The sequence below is a fragment of the Passer montanus genome, unplaced genomic scaffold (assembly GCF_014805655.1).
Source record: "Passer montanus isolate IOZ18808 unplaced genomic scaffold, ASM1480565v1 scaffold162, whole genome shotgun sequence".
In the NCBI taxonomy this organism is placed as follows: Eukaryota; Metazoa; Chordata; class Aves; order Passeriformes; family Passeridae; genus Passer; species Passer montanus.
Genome location: NW_024363383.1, coordinates 73,014 through 93,230, shown reverse-complemented (window position 1 = coordinate 93,230; position 20,217 = coordinate 73,014). Strand labels below are relative to the sequence as shown.

General features: G+C 42.3%; 1 protein-coding gene across 3 annotated transcripts in view; it reads right to left on the bottom strand.

The window, feature by feature from the left end:
- Positions 1 to 12,638, bottom strand: part of BICD2 (BICD cargo adaptor 2) — a 52,037-nt gene extending 39,399 nt beyond the window's left edge. Inside the window, exon 1 of one of the 3 annotated variants that reach the window (XM_039703299.1) lies at positions 12,168 to 12,638. In XM_039703299.1, coding sequence (XP_039559233.1) covers positions 12,168 to 12,407 — 240 coding nt within the window. In that variant the 5' untranslated portion in view covers positions 12,408 to 12,638. The remainder of the gene's footprint in view (positions 1 to 12,167) is intronic. The other 2 variants (XM_039703301.1, XM_039703300.1) reach the window with 2 other exon arrangements.
- Positions 12,639 to 20,217: the final 7,579 nt, after the last annotated feature.

Below are 20,217 nucleotides of genomic sequence, written 5' to 3'. Positions count from 1 at the left end.
TTAAAGAAAAAATGAAAGAAATTGAGTAAGAAGAACTCTAGCCATCCCCATAGATGTTATTCAAATTCCTCAAACATAATTTTTCCATTATTACTGCAGTCTTCTACACTGCAAAAACAAAGAGAAACGCACATATATCTATTACCTACAGACCTGAAATTTCAAGACACTAGATCAGTAATCCAATAGGAAAACACTACAGCTACACTCTGCTGCAGCACCAGTTCCAAAGGCAGCTTTAAGACAGTTCTTAAAACACAAGAAGAGAACTTAAACAATTCAAGAGTTAAACAACCTAAGCCTGAGCAGTGGAGAGCATCCCTGGATACACGGACACCAAGTACTAGGCTGTTCTAATAGCTCTGGAATCCTTTAGAAGTAAAATCTAGGTTTAAATCCTCATTGAACTAAGAGGCAATGCAATAAAATTTGGAAACTTGGATCCACGTGAACTCCACATCTCATGGAGGCTCTGTTCCATTGTTCAGCAGCGCCTACTGAAGATTAAGGCCACATTCTTCATACAAAGCCTAATGTTATGTGCAGTAACATGTGACTAGCACAGCATTGTACCAGGCAAGAAATGGAGCTCAGGGCAAGAAAAATACTTTCATCAAATTAATCACTTTCTATGGAGATGACTCTTGCCACAGAGAACAATGATAATAAAACAAGAAAATACATTTCTCATAAAGCACACATAGAAATATAGTGTTCACCTTAATGCTCTTTCAGGTCTATTGTGGGAAAAAGAGCATACACAGCTACATTGAGAGCAGCAGATCACAGGGCTGATAAATGCTCTTTGAGGCCAGTTCTCACAATTCCCAGAGCCAAGAAACTTAAAAGCACACAGATGCCTCACAGAGGCTTCACCAGCCCCAAATACCTCCCTGGATGAGCCAGATTCCAAGATGCTCCCCAGCTGTAGTGCCTCACACTGAGGAGCGTGAAAGGAATTTATGCCTTACTATCTCCCCAAAAACCCCAACAATAGGGAGGTAAAAGGGAACATCAGACCAATTTTAATGTTAACAGACTTTGAGTCACATTAAAAGGGTCCATTTGTTTCAGTCCAAATATGGCATTTATATTTTAGGGCACTTGGCCACACAGGCTAATTAGAACAACCAGCTACAAACCAGTGGAACAGCTATTTTTCATATGTATATATATGTGAAAAATGCATATTTTATGATTGGCTTTTCACAATATTAAAATGAATATTATATGTGTTATGTTAGAAAGTTATGCTGTATTAACATTTTAACAGGATGGTAAATCTAGTTTTATAATTAAAAGGTAACTTTTGTAGTTAAAATAGGAACTATGTTTGTGAAATGTTTTCTTTTTAGAAAGGAATGAGGTGCTCCCACCAGATGGCGGCTGCAGGACACCTAAATCTTTTAGAGAAAGTGGATCTATTGCTCTTTTATCAGGAGAAACGAACTTCTTCCCACCTGGTTCAGTCAAAAGACACCGTTAAGATTAAGAGGAGACATTGATGATGAACAAACAGAATCCTTTATTTGAATGGAATTTATGCATCATGTATAAAGTACATGAATATGCAACAGGCTATCATTTTAAGGGTTAATTCTTCTTTGTTAACGGGTGTCCTTTTTCAGGTTTGTGTTGCCCAGAAAAAGGTACCCGGGCATCCGTAACTCTTTGTTTTTATTGTCTCATATTGTCCTAATCTCAACTGTTCAAATGTTATTACTCTAATTATATTACTACTGTTATAACCATTTTATTGTTATATGTTATGATTTTATTGTTATATTGTTATGATTAAACTTTAAAAAAATTTAAAAACAAGTGACTGGCATTTTTCCCAATATATATATGTGTGTGTGTGTCTGCATATAAGAGCTGCTCTGTCCCACAAAATTCCTTTACTGTACTCTTATTGTTTGGCTTCTACATGTTTCCCAACTGAAATGAGTAGGCATTTCGCCTTGTCTCCTTCTCCATAGAGAAAATAAGAATAAGCTGCTTTATTATTAAGTGCTTAGGTGGAAAAGCTGTCTGAAACATAGCATTGCCAAGAAAGCTGCACTCTTCCTTTCCATGAGAGCCTGGAAAACAGAATATGGGAAAGTTTTCTCCAAACTTCCAGGACAGACAAGGGTCAAGTCCACTATCCCAGCAGCCTTGACAGTTTACAACCCAGCCCTCAGAGGCCCTCTCTACTTCCTAAAACCCTCCCAGATTTCAGAAAGAAGAGATCATAAGATATGTACTTAAGCCTCAGTCAAGCCATGAAGAGTTCTAGTTATGGTTTCACTCCAATTCACTACTATGCTTACCTCCACTGTGAACCGTGAAGGACAGAAAAGTGAAACTACCCACATGAGTGAAAATTAATCATGAAATACAGGATTTTTCCCACCCCAGAACCCCACAGAAGTTAAAGGTAACCACAATTCATTCACATTGTTTAAGGAGTTACATCAGTTTTCAGGAGTTACAGCAGTTTACAAGTATAGAGAATTGAATGATGCAAAATACATGCAGAGGTAAGAGGAGGGCTTCAAAATTGCCAAACATTAGAGTGATTAGCAGGATCACTGCAAAAACCTAAATGCAGGAATAAAACTATAATACCTGTGAAACGCCTGACAATGACAGATAACTAACTGTTCTCTGCATTCCTTTCCTAAGGGGTAATACTCCAAGTGCCACAGTAGACAGCATTCCTTCAGCCCTCCTGAAGTCCAGACACACAACTTATATACCTCACACACTCCACTTGATACAATGTATATTCAGCCACTCAATCCTTGAGTGTGTATTCACTGACTAAATAAAGCAGGAGCGGGTGAATCATAACAATTAGTTCAAACTTCAGAATTTAACCTATGGGGCATATTTTAAAGCACAGTATGTAAAAAACATACATATGTAAAAAAAACAAAGTAACAGAATTGTAGATACTGAAGACTGGAAGGGAGCTCTTGAAGGTTATATACTCCAATCTTCCTGCTTAAAGCAGGGTCACTACTAAAAACATGCTCAGGACATTGTCCAGTTGGATTTCAGTGACTCCCAAGATGAAGGCCACATAACGTATGGGCAAAGAAGAGAAAATCAGTTACATATGGCACATTGTGCTTGTGGTTACTTATGTATGTGCTAAGGCTCAGTCTTTAGTTTTTATGGACTGCTCTGTAGCAATACATATAATACTGGAGGCTAGAGCTGAACAACTCCACAGCTTGATTTGTTCCAAGTGACTCAAATCTGGTCTTAAAATATTTCTATGATTACTGAATGATCTTAGAACAAGACTGTGTTCTATCCACTGTGGGGAGCAGGAAATGTTTTAAAACAATCCTACTCCCCAAACACTGCTCTAATTTAGCCATTAAGTGCAAGCAGTCCTGTTTCCCAGGCAATAATTTGGATATCTTGGCTTCAGCCCATCTTTAAGTAGCTTCCTGAATTTGACTCAATTAATATAAAACATACATGCAAAAAAAAGGAGGTATCAATAACCCCTAAAGAAGAAACTTGCAAAAATGCCTTCTATTTTGCATTTTGTCTCCAAGTCAAACGTGTCTGAAAGGCAACCTGACAGAGCTTCAAGTGGAAGCAGATGTTATACTCAACCCTGTAAACTGCACCAAGAACCAGAAGTGTCTAGTGCATGCATATGAACCTTCCTACCAGCAGATGCTCCTCATCAGCACGATCTGAACCCTCTTCATCTATGTCAACCACTGCAACATGAATCTCATTCTCACTCAAAAAATACAATCTCTCATCAGTTTCTAAGTCAGCTACATGCTGCACCTTCCCAGGGAATATCCCATCTCTGCTGCTCACCGTCATAGCACCTAGCATGCTTGCCCCAATAAACCACCTTGAGCAAGAGAACATCAAGCCATTAACAGGCAAATCTGCTGTAAGACCAACATCAGCTCTCCACCACTAACAGAGACTTATCTGTCCAAGGATAAACTTTCATGTGGAGCTGGCTAGCTATTTCTTGGTTAAAACCATATACTTTCTGAAAGAATCCCCAAAAGGGCACCAAGTGGAATTGCTTTGCACAGCTGTTGACCACAGTGAACCAAGATACAAGTTAGACAGAAGCTTTTATTCACATGGATACAAGTCTCATAAAACTACTGTATTAAATTGAGCCAGAGAAAAATTCAAAATCGGACTGCTGCTGGATAATTTCTGCTGAATTGGAGACCTGCATTTATTAGGTAAGTATGTTTTGGCAAGATGACCTTTCTTCGTTTGATAGTATGTACCAAAGCTGAGAGCACATGCTACATGACATGCTTGCTACCACTTGTGACCTGTTGGGGACAGTAACACTAATCCAACAATAGCCAATTTCTATTTCAGAGGCCAAATCCTCTCTCCAAATAACATAGTAGAAAACCACTAAATAATTATATACTGACTGCTTGAAAATGCATTATTTCATTTCCTTCCTAGTATCACATTGTTGAGAAGTTTCACCCACAGATTCCAAGAGCTAGAGGGCTGAGTGGAGTACAGATATGTCATGCTACTCAGCCACTCTGGGCATCACAACAAAATTTCTCCCTCAAAACACACAGAGCCTTGTGCAGCAAGATGCAAGAAAATCCCTTCAGGTTTAGAAGTACCCATTCATACAACAGAACAAACATCATTCTTCATAATCAGAAAATACAGTGGATTCTAACATTGGAAAATCAGATGTAGCAAATTCTCTGTGCACAGGAAGCAATGAATCTTGTTCGGTTTGGGCAAGTTGGATGCCAAGTTATGGTATTAGGTCAGTATACTTCTCTGCCTTGGAGCCAGAGCTGAACTACAGGCCCAGTTCTGTACAGTACTAACACTGAACATGCAGAAGAACTTCCTAATGAACTTACCAAATACTGTCTCACTACCTACAGTACAGCACTCTGCACCATGCTCGGAGCTTGCCAAGCCCCACACTGCACATTGGCAACAACTGAGGGGTGAAAAAAAATCATTTACCATGGACTGCAGCATGCCACAGAGTCTGGGCCATCCAACACAACTGAGCACCCCACCAGACACACCACTTTTTTCAGCAAGAGCTGTATAGGGCTTCGTATGGCATAGCTGCTTTCTGAACATGGACACGGGACTGCAGAGAATCCATATCCATTCCCACACTGAGCTTCAACTACGCTGGGGCCAAACATTCCAAATTAGCCCCATATCCCAGCTTGCTCAGAGTCCCAGCGGCAAACCCATCTGTTTGTGGGCAAGACAGACCACACCTTTTAGAAGAGACTGCTCAGGTAAGTCCCCACTCCAAAGTGAGGTGAGCCTGACATTCACTGCCTGGTGTATATTTCAGCCAGAAAACAGCTGTGAAGAGAGGAAGGGGAGGAAAGTAGGAGGTAGAAAGAAGGAAGATGAGCTGGAGAATGGGGAAACTAAGAAAAAAAAGCCACAGTTTACAGCTATTATACCTATAACTTCGGCTCTTCTCTGAAATAGAGGGTCCTCCACGCATTTGGATGGCAAAGTTGATCTATGTCATTCCCTTCTGCAGAGGTTTTTTAGACCATATTTCAAACCCACACTATATTCCTCTGTTGCTAGGTTACCAAATCTGAACAAACAATTCTCTGCAGTCTGCCAAAAGCAGAGAAAGAAAGCAAATGAATGCCTGGAGTATGCATCACCCTCTGGAAGCCATCTTACAGCCCGAAGCTGCTGCAGATTAGTCACAAGCTCACATACCATAGAGTGAAAGAGGAAATGGTGAATCTATTAAGTCTGGGGGCAGTGCACAGACTTGAGAATGGCTGTTCCTACCCTCCTGCCTGCTCCTAGTAAAATCAGGCAATTTTCCAAATCATTAGAATTCTCTTGCGGACTAGAAGAAAGTCCGGTCAAAGGGATATTTTGGGTATTAAGTAAAACGGATATATTGAGTGTTAATACCCCTGAAACTAGCAAGCATGTTTCCACAGATTTTGAAAGGATGAATCATGATTTGAAATGAGGAAACCAGAAAAGAGCATGTGACAAAACACCAGTGACTCTAGGTTTAAGACTTTCAGTTTCCAGGCAGGACTTCTGTCACATCAGGGGCTGCACAAACTTCAGCTTCAGGGGTATGGGAACACATGGATATCCCCCACTGTGAAGCCCTCTGAGTTCACTCTAGTTCTCAGCAATACTGCTTGGAAGGAATCTTCTGCAGCACCTGTGCAGAGAAGCCACAAGCATGCAGCATTTGGTCTAATGCTTCTTACGTGAAGATGGTCTGCTCCTGTTCTCTGAACACCCAGGCAGCCTCCCATCCTACCTTCAAGCCCCAGTTCCCAGGTACCCCTCATCTGGGACTGCACATTGAAGGGTGCCAAATGCAAGGCTCTAATGAACAATTTATTTGTGTAGAGACAAGAAATGCTACAAGAGAGACTACATCTGAGGACAGACCTCAACCAAAGCCACCAGCCTGACAACAACGTTGCCACTGCAACATCCCCAGGACTGCTAATTCCCAGCAGCCAGGCAAGACAGACCCTGCTCACTGCGCAGCAGCTCTCTGTGCTGCTAAGGCAGCAGCTTCACTGCCAAGCTCAGCAGAAAGACTTGCTGAAAATGCTCTTCTCATTCCTTGTTCGCTGCTGCTTTAACATACTCTAGAGGTGAAGTGGTACCTGCACAGCCATGTACAACAGGCCTGTGACCCAAAATGGGGTACTGACCTAATTTAAGAACACAACCAAAAGAAAGGAAAATAACAAAGAAAATCTGGCTCAGTTCCACAGAGTAGTTTTACTATATCCCCTCCACAGGACAGCAAACACTGAGTGCTGCCACACTTCCAGGGAAAAAAAAGGCAGGAAATTGCACTGCAGCTGCCAAACATTGAAACCTTGGATTAAACTTCATGAAGAAACTTAGAAACAAATTATCTCATGTTTGCTGGAGGTCAGGAACAACCTCATTTTGCGCCAAGGCACAGACAAACACCACAAACCAAAAGTAAAACATGACTTTTCCCCAAGACCCATCTCTCAGCTGAGACTACAGGAGTTTTGGTAAAACCACTTCTGCAGAAAGATGGGGGTTTTAAAAATAATTCCACCTGAAGGTCCTTACTATTAACCCAAATACTTATATTTGTTCTAATACATAAGGTATAGTTAATTTTATCAGAAAAAGACCAAGAAGAACATCCAGCAATTTCATAAAATAATCTGAAATCATCACTTCAAGAATATTATTTATTATTTTTAAGAAAGGCAGTTCAAGGAACATTAGCAAAGAAAATTAATTTAGCAACATGAAATATTACAGCTTACTATTTCTAGTACACCAGGAAGAATAGGAATGTTTAATTTTTCACATTTTGTTTTTTTCCTAAATAAGGGTATGTGAGAAAAGTAGCTTTTCCAAAACATGATATTAAGTGTCTATATCTCTGCAAACATCAGATTAATATCAGGGTTGCCTCTGTTCTTCATATAAAGCAACTATGATTTATCAAAATAGAAGACGTTTAATTTACACAGGAATATTTTGCTTACCCCACCCACAGCTTTCAGTCTGATTTGAGAGTAGAGACAGCAATTGTGTTCTAACATTTCAAGCATTAAGTCCCCAAGACAGATTCATGAAAGCATAATCATTTTCTCTTAGCATGTGCAAAATTTCTATCAGTTTCCTAAATTCAATTTGCAGTTGTATGTTACCTACTCCAGATTTACATCTGTATAACCAGAATTAAATTTCACCTAAGCTATTTAAATAAGTATTTATTTTATACATTAAACCCTTTGATTTTAACAGCGCTGCAAAGTTAGAGGTAATCTCAAACAACATTAACATCCTTTCCTTTCAGCAGGAATCAATATATCACCTGAATATTTATTAGGAAGAGGCCGCAGATGAGTACCTGAGGCCTTAGAGGTACTGAAACTGAACATCATTATTTACCATGATTAAATACAAAGACTTGGTCAATCCAGCATTGATTCATGTGCACAGAGGGTCTAATCCCAGTATGTCATGGGTTTGTTAGGTACCTTTAGCCTAGCTGTTTCTTCCCTCTTTGCCTTTAGGTTCTTACACACAAAATGAGCACAGCAGTACAAACTGGCAAAATGCCCTGATAAATCCAATGGGGAAAACCACTGCTACTTCAGCAAGCAGTTTACAACGTCTGTCTACAAGGTACACAGCACTTCATGAGGTAGACAGGAAAGGGAATGATTTCTCCTTCACTTCTGAAGAAGCACAGTTAAATGTTACATTAATAAAATTTAACATAATGTAATGCTAAACCAACCTGGATGAAATATAACGTACCAAATTAACTAGTACATATGTAAGTCAATTAAGCAAAACTTCTGTCAGCTATCACAGATCTTCTACACCCCACCTCAATATAAACTCAAACAGCACAAATATTACAGCCTGGGACACATCATCTCAGCTGCATCATATGCCCCACTTGGGCTTCATGGGAAATGAAGCAGCAAGGTGCTATCTGAATGTTTCTTTCAAAGTCAGCTTGCAAGATTACCCAGGAATCATCTACAGAGAAGTCATAAAATGGCATTAAAATCAATACATGATTCTTAAAGGCAAAAAACAGAAACAAGGGCCACTGTTACAATACAAAGAAATTAAGAGCTCCGTGGAGATCATTGCCAGTACTCTTGTAAGCTTGTTCCCCCCCTTAAAAACTACAAACCATCTATGTTACACTAACTGTGACATACTGACATGTGCTTTTAGACTTTAAGGATAGACATAGTCCACTTATGAATTTCTGCATTGTTACAGAAATAATTAATCATAACACCTATGTTTTCCAAGGGTTTAAACACAATTCTACAACCACCAATACAACATAACCTCTTAATCAGAAAGGAGCTTTGGACAGCAGCCAGTTTCATAACTGAGCTAGTAGTTGGTTATGAATCTGACATCTCAAAGAAACCCTGAATTACTGAGTAAAGCAGATAACCTATTTTTGAAGCAAACCTTCCATGCCACATTCCCCCACAAATCATCAGGAAAGCAATAACTGAATCCTCAGACAGTCACTTTGTGAGCTGGAGTGCACAAAGGCTTGACCATACATATCATCCATGTAAGAAAAATGTCTCAGCTTAGGCAGGTAGTCAGCCCTGTCATTTATATAATTAGCAATATCACAAAGGCTTGCAGGGTGACTTACCAGCTGAAACAAAGCCTACAGAAAAAACTTAGTTACTTCAGCTCCTAGAGAGAGTAAAAAATGAATAAAATTATATGTTCACAACACAATGTAATATCTCACTACAAGCAAACCAGTATCTTATTTTTCTGAGCTAGGGACAACATTTATCATAATCTTTACTACAGTTTGAAATTAATTCCCTTTTACAAAAGCAAAGGCGGTACTGCAAATAACAGTAAGTCTACCTGGGAAGACAGTTTGTATTTCAGTTTTGTTCTGTCAAATAAAATGACAGAAGAAATGCAGCAGAAAGTATCTTAAATGATATATGAGATCAAGTCAGCAAACATACAAGTAAAAGAACAAACTTAGAGAAAACCTGACCACAGTTAAAAAGGGGTTGGTGTGGAGGCTCAGCAGTGCAAGGACAGAGCAGCTCCCCATTTTCACCAGGACAACTTGGATTGCAAATACTGAGAGTACACTGACACCTTTACCAAACAAGATACTGCTCGGACAATGCCATTCACACTGACCAAAGGGATACAATAGTGGAGGTTAAGGCTCTGAATTTCTGCCACATTGGGGACTGGGTGGCAGGGAGGAGAATCTGGCCAGAAAGATCTGATGACTATAGCAGAAAAGCCTGTACTTTCAACAAACTGCATTACAAAGTTCCCACACTCTGAACCCATTTACCTATGTGCCTAACATGGCCTTGTGACACTTAGCTCCCTCAACACAGATTAACAAAGTAAGCTCTACAGAGACTAAAACGGCTATATTTTAATAGGCTGCAGGAAGGACAGTTAAGAAGAGATGGAAAGCAATACTGTTCTAGTTTCACATCAGTCTCCCACATTCCCCAGAACAACTTAAGTAACCCAAGGTGGCATACCTTTAGGTTGGACCATGACATGTAGTAAGTCTTGTATGCAGCGCTCCTCTAGCTGAGTGTGGGAAAAACAGTAAGATAATAAAAGAGCAAAGATAATAAACTCCTTCTCCGAGCATAATGCTTCATACATCTGCTAAAGGTTTACAAAATCTACAGCAAACCAGATTCCTGCACAGCATCACAAGAAAGCTAGAGGAGCAATGCTCTTTCCCTGAGTAGGCTATCAGAGTCCTCAGGCTGTTCCAGAATTGTCTGCTTCCCAGGTTTTGACTTAATTAGAGCATGACATGAACACACAAAGCAAATCCTTCAAAATGTCAAAAGCAAAAAAGAGTGAATCATTACTGATTCTGTCTTTTTTTTTCTTTTTAATCTCTTTTACAAGCTTTTCAATTGTTAGAGCCCTAAACAAATGAAAAGACAGTATAATCAAGCTTTTTTCCATCAGCAAGTCAAAACATGTAATGCCCGAACACTCATAGCACAGCCCAGTGACTAAAGCACTACCTGCGATGGAGGCATCCTGGCTCCCACTGGTGTGTCAGGCACTGCCTTGCTGAATGAGGCTGGGCCAGTCCTGTAACTCCTCCACTCTATGTCTCACATTCCACCTACCAACTGGGCTTACTGACTTTTCTCTCCCTTGAGCTCAACTCTACAACTGCCTCTGCCCTTGACTTCCAAGTTTCTGCTCCTGCATGCTACTGTAACTGCGCTGGTCTCAAGTGACTTTAGGAACAGCAGCATATCCATTCAGCTTGCATATTTAGTTAAGAGTTTAGAGCCATGTAATTCAAAGTAATTAACCTCTTTGCTTATACTTGTTTAATGCAATAAAAGCAAAATAAAGCTTTATTTACAAGACCAAAAGATATATAATAAACAGAAAGGGAGAGCATTCATCAATTCAGCTGATTTTGTACCAGTCCGTTACAAGGATTTACTTTTCCTTTGAAATACTGTATTCTGATTTTACTTAAAATCCATCTCCAACTGAATAAACTAAAGCTAAGCCCCATTGGATAAAATTTGTACAGGTCAAATCCACCTATATTCACCTCTTAGGCTGCATCAGATGTTTCGCAATCAAGGCAAGGCCTAAATCAGCTGAAAAGCAGCACAAGATTTGCCTGCCTGCCAAATCACTGAACCAAACAAAGCTATAGGCAGACAAGGTCCCATGGGCCATGCTCTACAGTGGGCTGATGGGATCAGCTCATAAGGAGTGCAAACCACCGGTATGCATTCTTTGACTGTTCCCCGGACAGCACTTTTCCCACATTCTACACCTAGAGGAGATCTTGCATGAGAAAAACTTAATGTGCAAATTGCCTAATACTGACAGACTTTACTCTCCTGTACAGATTAGATCTGGACTTTCCCTTAAAATAGAAAATAATAATTAAAAAAAAAAAAAAGCCAACGGCAGGACCAGCACCAAAATAAAGCTATATGAACTGAAGTCTGCTGTATTATTTTTGCGGTGGTCCCCATTGAGGAAGTGATTAACACCAACCTAAGACTTCTCCTTCCACTCACAAGCAGGTATATGACAGCATCGCCACCGCACCTTGGCCCCGGCCCTCGCCCCCCGCCGCCTGCTCGAGGGCGCGGTGGCGGCAGCCCCAACCCCGGGGAGGGGCAACCCCGACCTGGCTTCTCGCCCTACAGCCCACCCACCGGATCCCGAGGCGGAACGGAACGGGACGGAAAGAGAAAGAAAACCGTCTAACCGCTTCCCTCCTATTAACCCCCTTCACAGGAGCGGGGGTTGGAGCAGAAAGGCTTTTTTTTGTTTTGTTCTGGGGTTTTTTTGGGTTGGTTTTTTTTTTTTTTTCCCATTCCTTCCCTCTTCTGGGCCGGCCTGCAGCCAGGCGCCTCGGAGCTGTCATTTTGGGGAAGGGGCAACCGCCGTGCCGGAGCCAGGCCGAAGCCTGAGAACCAGCCGGTCGCCCCACAGCAGCCCCAGGCCCCTCAACCTGCCGCCCCCGACTCCAAAGCGGCCCCGTTCCCACCGCTCCGCAATGCCTTCGCCCTTCCATCCGCCACGGCCGCGCTCGGGACCAGGCCGCCCACCTGCCGCCGCCCCCGCCTCACCTCCTTCAGCTGCTCCATTTCGTTGCGGATGGTTTCGTACTCCAGCTCCAGCTCCTCATACTGCTGCTTCAACTGCTGCTTCTCCTCCAGCACTGCCAGCCCGTATTCCGCCGCCTGGATCTTCTCCCGGGTGGTCTCGCCCAGCTCCTGGAAGAGACGCTTGATCTCGCTCCGCAGCCACTCGGGCTCCGACTCCATCACCAGCCGGGCGTACTCCTCCTCCTCCATGGCCAGCGACATGTCGGCGGAGGGGCCGCCGGCCGCCGAGGTGGATGGGCGAAGGGGTGAACGCGCAGCCCGTTTACCACTCCTAACAACGGCACGGCTCGCAGGCGGCCACGGCAGGGCCCGCTCGGGCCGCCATCGACGGGCCAGGCGCGCGCCGCTCCCGCCGCGGATCCTCCCTGGATCCCGCCTGCCGCCGCCGCTGCCCTCGCCGCAAGCGCCGAGCGCAGTGAAATCATTCAAAAGGCACGGCCGGGCCGGCGCCCCGCGGGACGCTGGGAACGGGAGTCTTCAGTGCTCGTCGCGCCGCGCACCGCGCGGCTCGCCAGACTACAACTCCCGGCAAGCACCGCGACAAGAGAGGGTGGTGGCGGAGGGGAGGAGAGCGACCTCTGCCGGGCGGAGTGGGGTAGCGTGTCGGCGAGGGCGTAGGGCCGGCGGTGCCCGGGGCCGGCCTGGCCGGACAGCGAACGTACCCAGCCCCCCCCGCCGTGATCCTGGATACAAATTCGGGCACAGGCCCCGGGACCATGGGCACATACCTCTTGCACACAGCCCGTGTACACGCCCTGGCGGCCCGGACCACGCTCAGGAGGGCTTTCGTGGCGGGTTTGAGAAAGCGTCGGGATCGGCTGGGTATGAAAGATGAGGCCCGTGCACCACAGTGTGTCGGGGGCGAGATGTTCCGGTGCGGCGGGCGGTGCCACAGCAGCACGGAGAGAACAGAGGGTCACAGAAGACTGGCACCAGCCAGGCCCACCCCAGCCAGGCCCACACGAGAGCTTCCAGCATCTCTCTGATCCCGGTGCTCTGCATCTGGAGGTGGTATACCTGCTGCAAGGCATTCTCTGCTCACTGACCGAGACCAAACTGTGTCCCGCGAGTCATCCTGAGGATAACCACGGCCACGGGACAAGGTGTTCCCCTACGGCTGAGCTAGCTGATGAAAGGAGGGACAGGTTGCATCAAGAGCCAGTGCTGTGACCAGCTATAAGACAGTGACACTTGGGCAGCTGTACTGTGCTGCTGCCGGAAAAGGATTTGCCAGCTTGTCAGGAAAATGGCATCAGTCTTTGCCCCAGGTGACATCCATTGGGCACGTTTGGTGGCAAAAGCAGTGATTGGGACACTCATTGGGGCACCATGGGTGGAACTAATTTCTAAAGCATAGTGATGACTGAACAGAGACAAACCTCTACTAGTCAGACCAGTGCAATTCCTAAGCAGCCCCATAAAGGTGGGGTGGGGAGATGCTTCACTCCCATGGTCAGGAGCTCTACAGCTTCATCGTCCTTTCATACACCAAGTGTGGCTTGGACTTTCTTCCAGTGTCAAAACAATCGGTAATGAACTGGTGAGCAAATAGCATGCATAATAAAAACAATTACGTGTTTGAGCACTCCACAAAGTCTCAAACACAAAGCAATGTATTTACTCACAGCTGCAGGGTTTTTTCAAGCTACTTTGAACTTCTTCCTGCGCACTTACCCCTTTAATAAGCTGTGTCATGGCTGAATGCTGCCTGTTAGTCATGAAGCTGCCTTGGTCAATTTTTCTTCAGGGTCCTGACACTGCCTGGAGCTCCCTATGCATCGAGTGCAGGTATGCGTTTGTCCTGGCAGTACTGATGTGACACTCAGTCACCCAGACCTTAGAAGTAGCAAATCAATGTCCTTAGCCTAGAGTGTGCATGTGAAATTCCTTTACTTTGTTACTTTCAGAATTCTCAGTAAAAGGCATTTTCACTCTTGTGTGCTTCTGTATCATCACGACTGTCACAGCATGTTTTTAGAGGTTTAAACTTCCTGATTCTTTGATAGAGATAAGTGAGGAAAATAACAGCATTACCTCTCCTCCACACTCTGTTTTTCAGTATTAGGATTTCTTCATGGCCTTTTATGTTTTTCTTCTGTCTGCCCAAGCAGGTAGCATTTCTAGTCCCACCCATTCACAACTGATTCATCATTAAGATATTTTTAATTATAAATACTGGCTTGTTTTCTTTCACCTCATACTTTCAGAGCCTTCATTCCAGGGTTTCTCTGCAGCTCTGGGCTCAAGCACATTAGCTACCCTTCAGTGCTCCTCCCTCTCCTAAACTGAAACCTGCATGTTATGACTTGCTCTCAAGACACGAGCTTCAGTTCACATCCTGAATATTTCTGGGATTACAAGTGAATTGTGAGATCTGACTAGTTTGAGGGGTTAATAGAGATGAGGTGATCAACTCATCATAGCACAAGAGATTTCACTGTGTAATTTGTTTTCTAGATCATATCTAGAGCTATTGCTTTTTTCTGGGTTTCAAACTTTATTATAAACTGCCCAAGATGCAAAGGCAGAAATTATAAATACTGCAATAGCTAATTTGAAAGCATTCCTGCCCATTTTCAGAAAACTGGAGTCACTTGTCAAAGTTAAGTTTCTCTTCATCCTTCAAGGATAGTAAAACCTTGTATAATGAGTGGAGGAGTACAGCCTGGCTAGTGCCCATCACCTGCTCCTGAGCACAGCCAGAGACCATTGCCCATTTCCCCAGGTCACTGTTCCTAGACTCCATCAGTGCAAAGGCTTAGCTGCCACTCCACTGATTCAAGATGTCATGGCCAAGTGTACTATATCACTTTTGGTGATATAGACTTACACAACAGCTGGAGATTGTTGTTCTTTTTCCTGATGCGATTTTAAAGCTATCCACTGAGAACAAAGTGGTAGAATTATACAAGAACTATCTTGAATGCTAAAATAAATTTGGGTAGTGTTTCTTCTTGTGGAAATTAACCTGCAGAAAAATTTTTCCCTAGTGGAAAAGTCATAGCAAAGGCAAAGCCCTGCAATGCTACTTTTATTTAACCTCAGTCCAAATCCCAAAGCAGGTACGCACTATAATCCAATGCTGGAAAACATTCAGGTATCTGAATGTGTAAACCAATCTAATCTGTGCTTAAAATTGGGGTCACTGCAGACAGGAAACTCCTTCTAGATGTCTTTCTTTTCATACATTACTTTGGAGAAGTTCAAGTGTACCACAATTAGGGTACAGCACATAATAATTTTAATCTCCTTTTTATCCACTGCATTTGTGTACAGCTTAACTATAGCAAACACCAGAACAATAAATCTTTAAGCTGGCCCTGAAACAGCTGTAAGAAACCCTAGCAAGCTGTTCCAAATTTCTTGTCTTATTTTCTACAGAAAAAATCCAACTTTAGGCATAAGACTTTGGGACTGCTTAGATGTTTGGTAAAGGTATGGTAATGACCCTAGGTGAAAATGAACTTAAAATCCTCTAGACTGTTCAATATATGTAGCCTATGTCAGATAAAAAAAACCAACCAAACAAAAACAAACCCACATTATTTTTCAAAGTATTAAAACTTATTCTGAAGGGAAAAAAAGGTACTGCATGATCACCCTGGAAATACTCAAAGGGGGTTTTAGGAGAAGAAAAGTTTTTCCTTCTCTTTTACACAGCAAGTAAATGTCAGAGAAATAGTCTGTCAGCACCAATATACTTAATGAAGATTGGTATAATGACTTGAATGCTCTTTCCCTGTTTATCACAGCTATGAGGATTAACATTCAACATACTGTTGTTCAGTACAGTATGTATTTCTCTTTGGTTGAAGTCATTATACACAGATGGTAAAAATAAATTTTTAAACCCTCAAAACACAAAAAAACCCCCCAAAATAAAAATCCACCCTGCCAAAACACAAGTAGCATGAAAGGAAACCAGTTCCCAGTACCGAAAGGGAGCTGATCTCTCCATCCTCAGGCTGTTATCCCAGGGTGGTTGACTTAAGGTGACCTCTGTCACCTACAACGAATTTTCCAAGCAAAGAGCTGAATCAGCTGATGAATTAGCACAAATGCTCAGATCGCTCTGGCTGGTGGGAGAGGGAGAAATGAGAGACGAAAAAAGAGAGAGATATCTTCAGATTTCAGCTTTACTCTGATATTCAAGTCTGTCTGCGTTGCCCTCAAAATTGCAGTTGCTAAAGCTGCTCCTGCCTTCAGTTTTGCTCACTGCCGGTTGAATGCTGCTCTTCCCTTCACAGACAGCCGTTGCTCTTGCCAAAAGCATGAGAAAGGAAAGCAACTTCCAGGTGGCAAACTGTCACGTCCAGTGGCAAAAGCCCTTTTTCCCAGGCTTCCATGGCAGAACTGCTGTTCTCCATCCATCTCTTTGCCATTCCACAGGATGCTACCTTTAGGTCTGGGGAAAAATACCTTGAAAATACCAGACACAACCCACTTCCACAAGCACAGATTCACAGGAATCTGTTCTTCTAAGTTCTTCTAAGCCTTCTGATGTTTACATTGTTGTAATGAACTTTCTCACACACTTTATGTAAATAATTAAATGTTTACATTCCTTTCTGGAGGAGGAGAAACTTGACGGACTGTTAGTTTGTCCAGTGTCGTTGGAGAGGCAACACTGTCATCCTCCAATCCACTATCACTTTTAAAGATCTATAAATATTAGAGTCAAAAAATAAACTGCCCTTCTTTTTACCTTAGAGATTCCTGTGTGCATGTCTTTTTATTTTGTGTCTTAAAGCGACAGAACTGCAGTCCCAGTACAGACCGTTGTGAGTGGGTAGCAAAAGTGAAGCTAAAATAAGCTATAGACAGGGAAACATTCAAGAGAGCTGTATCAACCATGGACATGGGTCTGAGCTGGTGGAAGGTGATGTGGTGTATGGGGCTGAGTGATTCTAGCTGCCAGGTGAAATAAGCATGCTACTGGTTCAGACACATGGGCTGAACAGAAAAAAACCCCAAAACAATACAAAACAACACAAAACAAAACCACCAGAAAAAGGGCTAAACTGAGGTAAATAGTAAGGGCAAAAGATTAATAGGATCCACCGGGATTCCTGGCCCTTCTTTCTCTGGTATGTGTGATGATTGTCTGGTAAGTTGCTGTGGCCTTGAACACAGAGTTTAAGAGCTTCTTATTTTACTTTCGGGAAAGCACAAGAGCAATTAGGGGTCAAGCTGGCTGTAATAATTTGCTGGATACTTTTAGCATGTTTACCCCAATTTCTATACTGGAGGGAGAAATAAGAAGAGTGTCTATTTAGTCACTATTAGAGAGAAATTATCTCTTGTCCAATTTTGAGATGTTTATTAAAATTTGAAGTTTGTTTACAGAAGAAAAAATCTGAAACAAGTAATTTTGCAGCATGACTGAAACAGTTCCTGCATGTAGGAACCCAGGACATCCGTCTGGGTGCCCTGGATGGCTCAAAATCCTGGCAGGGGCTCGGAGACCCTGGCAGGAAGCCAAAGACACTTAGGAATTCGATCTCAACTCATAGAGCAAATTACCAACTTCATATGAAGAATTACAAGTCACAAAAGTTTAAGTAGCATAACAGTAGTTGTCACAGCCTGAAAGATGGCCTTTTGATGAATTTTACCGTGGGGGTCTAGGGGACAAGATGGAGGAATTTGGGCGTTGTCCTGTCCTTCTCCCTTCTTCTTCCTAGCCTCCATCTTCTGGGTGATGTTAGCATATTTGGATTGATTTAGAGTAGAAGTACACAGTCTAACATAGATGAGAGGTATTGGAAAATAACTGTAAATAAAGTACATGTAGTTTTTAGTATAAAGAGATAGCACCACCTCAGGGCAGTGCAGTGTGCCATGGACTAACCTGCTGAACAGATCTGGGCAGGCCAGACAGAAAATATTTTAGATAAGAAATAATAAACAACCTTGAGAACACGAGCCAAAACTTCTGACTCCTTCTTCGACAGCTAGGTTGGAGAAAAGAGACTTTTAATACATCTCGGGGTCATCTTGACCAGAGGAGATCCCAAGACCTGCATCCTTTCCCAGTGACTCAGTTCTGGGATCATGATGCAGGCAGCTCATGTGAACAACAAGCATCAGCCCTGCAGCTCTTGGAGAGATTTCAAGAAGAAAAGAAATAACAGAATAGAGAAAGCAATAAAGAGATGGGTTATTAACCAAGGATGGATGAGTTTCCAAAGTTCAGGCCAGAATTTACTAAATTCAGATTATTTGTAGGAAACAAATGACAGAGAGATGCCTCTCTCTCCTTAGCTAAATATGTTTGCTCCAAACAGGAAGTACCTTAGAAAGAATAATTTAGGTTTTTCTGTTATAAATTGTGGATGCAAATACACTTTCCACTGTGCTGAACTGCTGTAGAAAGCAAGGAAGGGAAGGTGGTCAATCATTTTTGCAGAGCAGTAAGAAGGTAGGCATTGCTGAAGAATGTGATAGAGAAATTGCCTAAGACAGAAAAGTTTAACAAGCAGGTCTGGAGAAACTGGCATCAGGTGAAAAGGTTAACACCCTGCTGGCAGAGATGCACGTGGTGTCTCTTCCATATGGGGAGTAGTGGAGGGGTCACTGTGAAAAATGCCAATCACTTGTTTTTAAAATTTTAAAAGTTTAATAGTAATAAAATGGTTATAAAAATAGTAATATAATTAGAATAATAAAATTTGAACAATTGAGATTAGGACAATATGAGACAATAAAAACAAAGAGATACGGATGTCCAGGTACCTTTTTCTGGTCAACACAAGCCCGAAAAAGGACCCCTGTTAACAGAGGATTAACCCTTAAAAACAATCTCCTGTTGCATATTCATACATCTCATATATGATGCATAAATTCCATTCAAACAGGATTCTGTCTGGTCACTGTCAACTTCTTCCTCTTAATCCTCATGCCATCTTCCTGTCTGAGTGAGGTGGGAAGAAGTTAGTTTTCTGCTGGTAAGGGAGCAATAAATTCCCTTTCTCTGAAAGATTTAGGTGTCCTGTGGCTTCTATCTCGTGCGAGTCCTTTCTTAAACAAATATCTTACATAGCATAGTTTCTATTTTAACATTTTGTTATAACCTAAAGCTATATTTAATACACTACTTGAGAAAATTAATACCAGCATAACTTTCTAACATAACACATACAATATTCATTTTAATACTTGTGAAAAGCCAATCATAAAATACACATTTCTCACAATCAAATACATCCTTCCATGTGCTCTGAAAAACTATATCAGGTTATTTGACCAGAGCATGCAAAATGAGGGAGGATTAGCCCCTCTCCATTTGCTTTAGCTCCTTCTCTCTAAAATGGGGCTCCAAATATCCCATCCCTCCACAGGACTGAAAAAAAGTGCTGTGAAACCTGTGCTATGTGCCATAACCAGAGGGATTTGGTATTTTTAAAGTTTTCATAGATGCAGGAAGTAAGACTTGAGTTGTCCACTAGAGTGAAAAGAAGGTAATTTGTTAACCAATTTGTCATGAATGCTTTTTGCTGCTTGGTTTGGTTGAGCTGAAGGAAGTCCTGAAAAAAACATTAATTCCAGGAAAGGTTACCAAAGCTGACAGTCGTCGTCTGCATTGTAACTTCCACTGGGACATTGAGAGAGGGATCTGGAATGTATATGCAGTCCTGGGATCAGGAGGTTTTTAATGGCTAAAGCATTTTCTACAGATGTGCAAAGTGTCATCTGACATATGTATACTTCACATGGATCTTATTTCCCAGTAACTGGAGTGTAACTAATAGGCTGCTGTGCTTCTTAGAAAGTGTGTGCCTTGATTGGAAAGTCTTTAATGCCTTTAAGGGGGAATGGAAAACTTGTATCGATGGCAGAGATATCACCATTGTGGGGTTAATTAGGCATTAACAACTTAGGCGGGAAAGCATTTTCTGGAGATTAGTGAGCATCTGGGAGAAACCAATGGCCTAAGACATCTTGATTATTAGTGTATAGGCCTTATTCTTACTCAAGGTCATCAGCAGGGCTGCAGGGTATGGCTGGATCA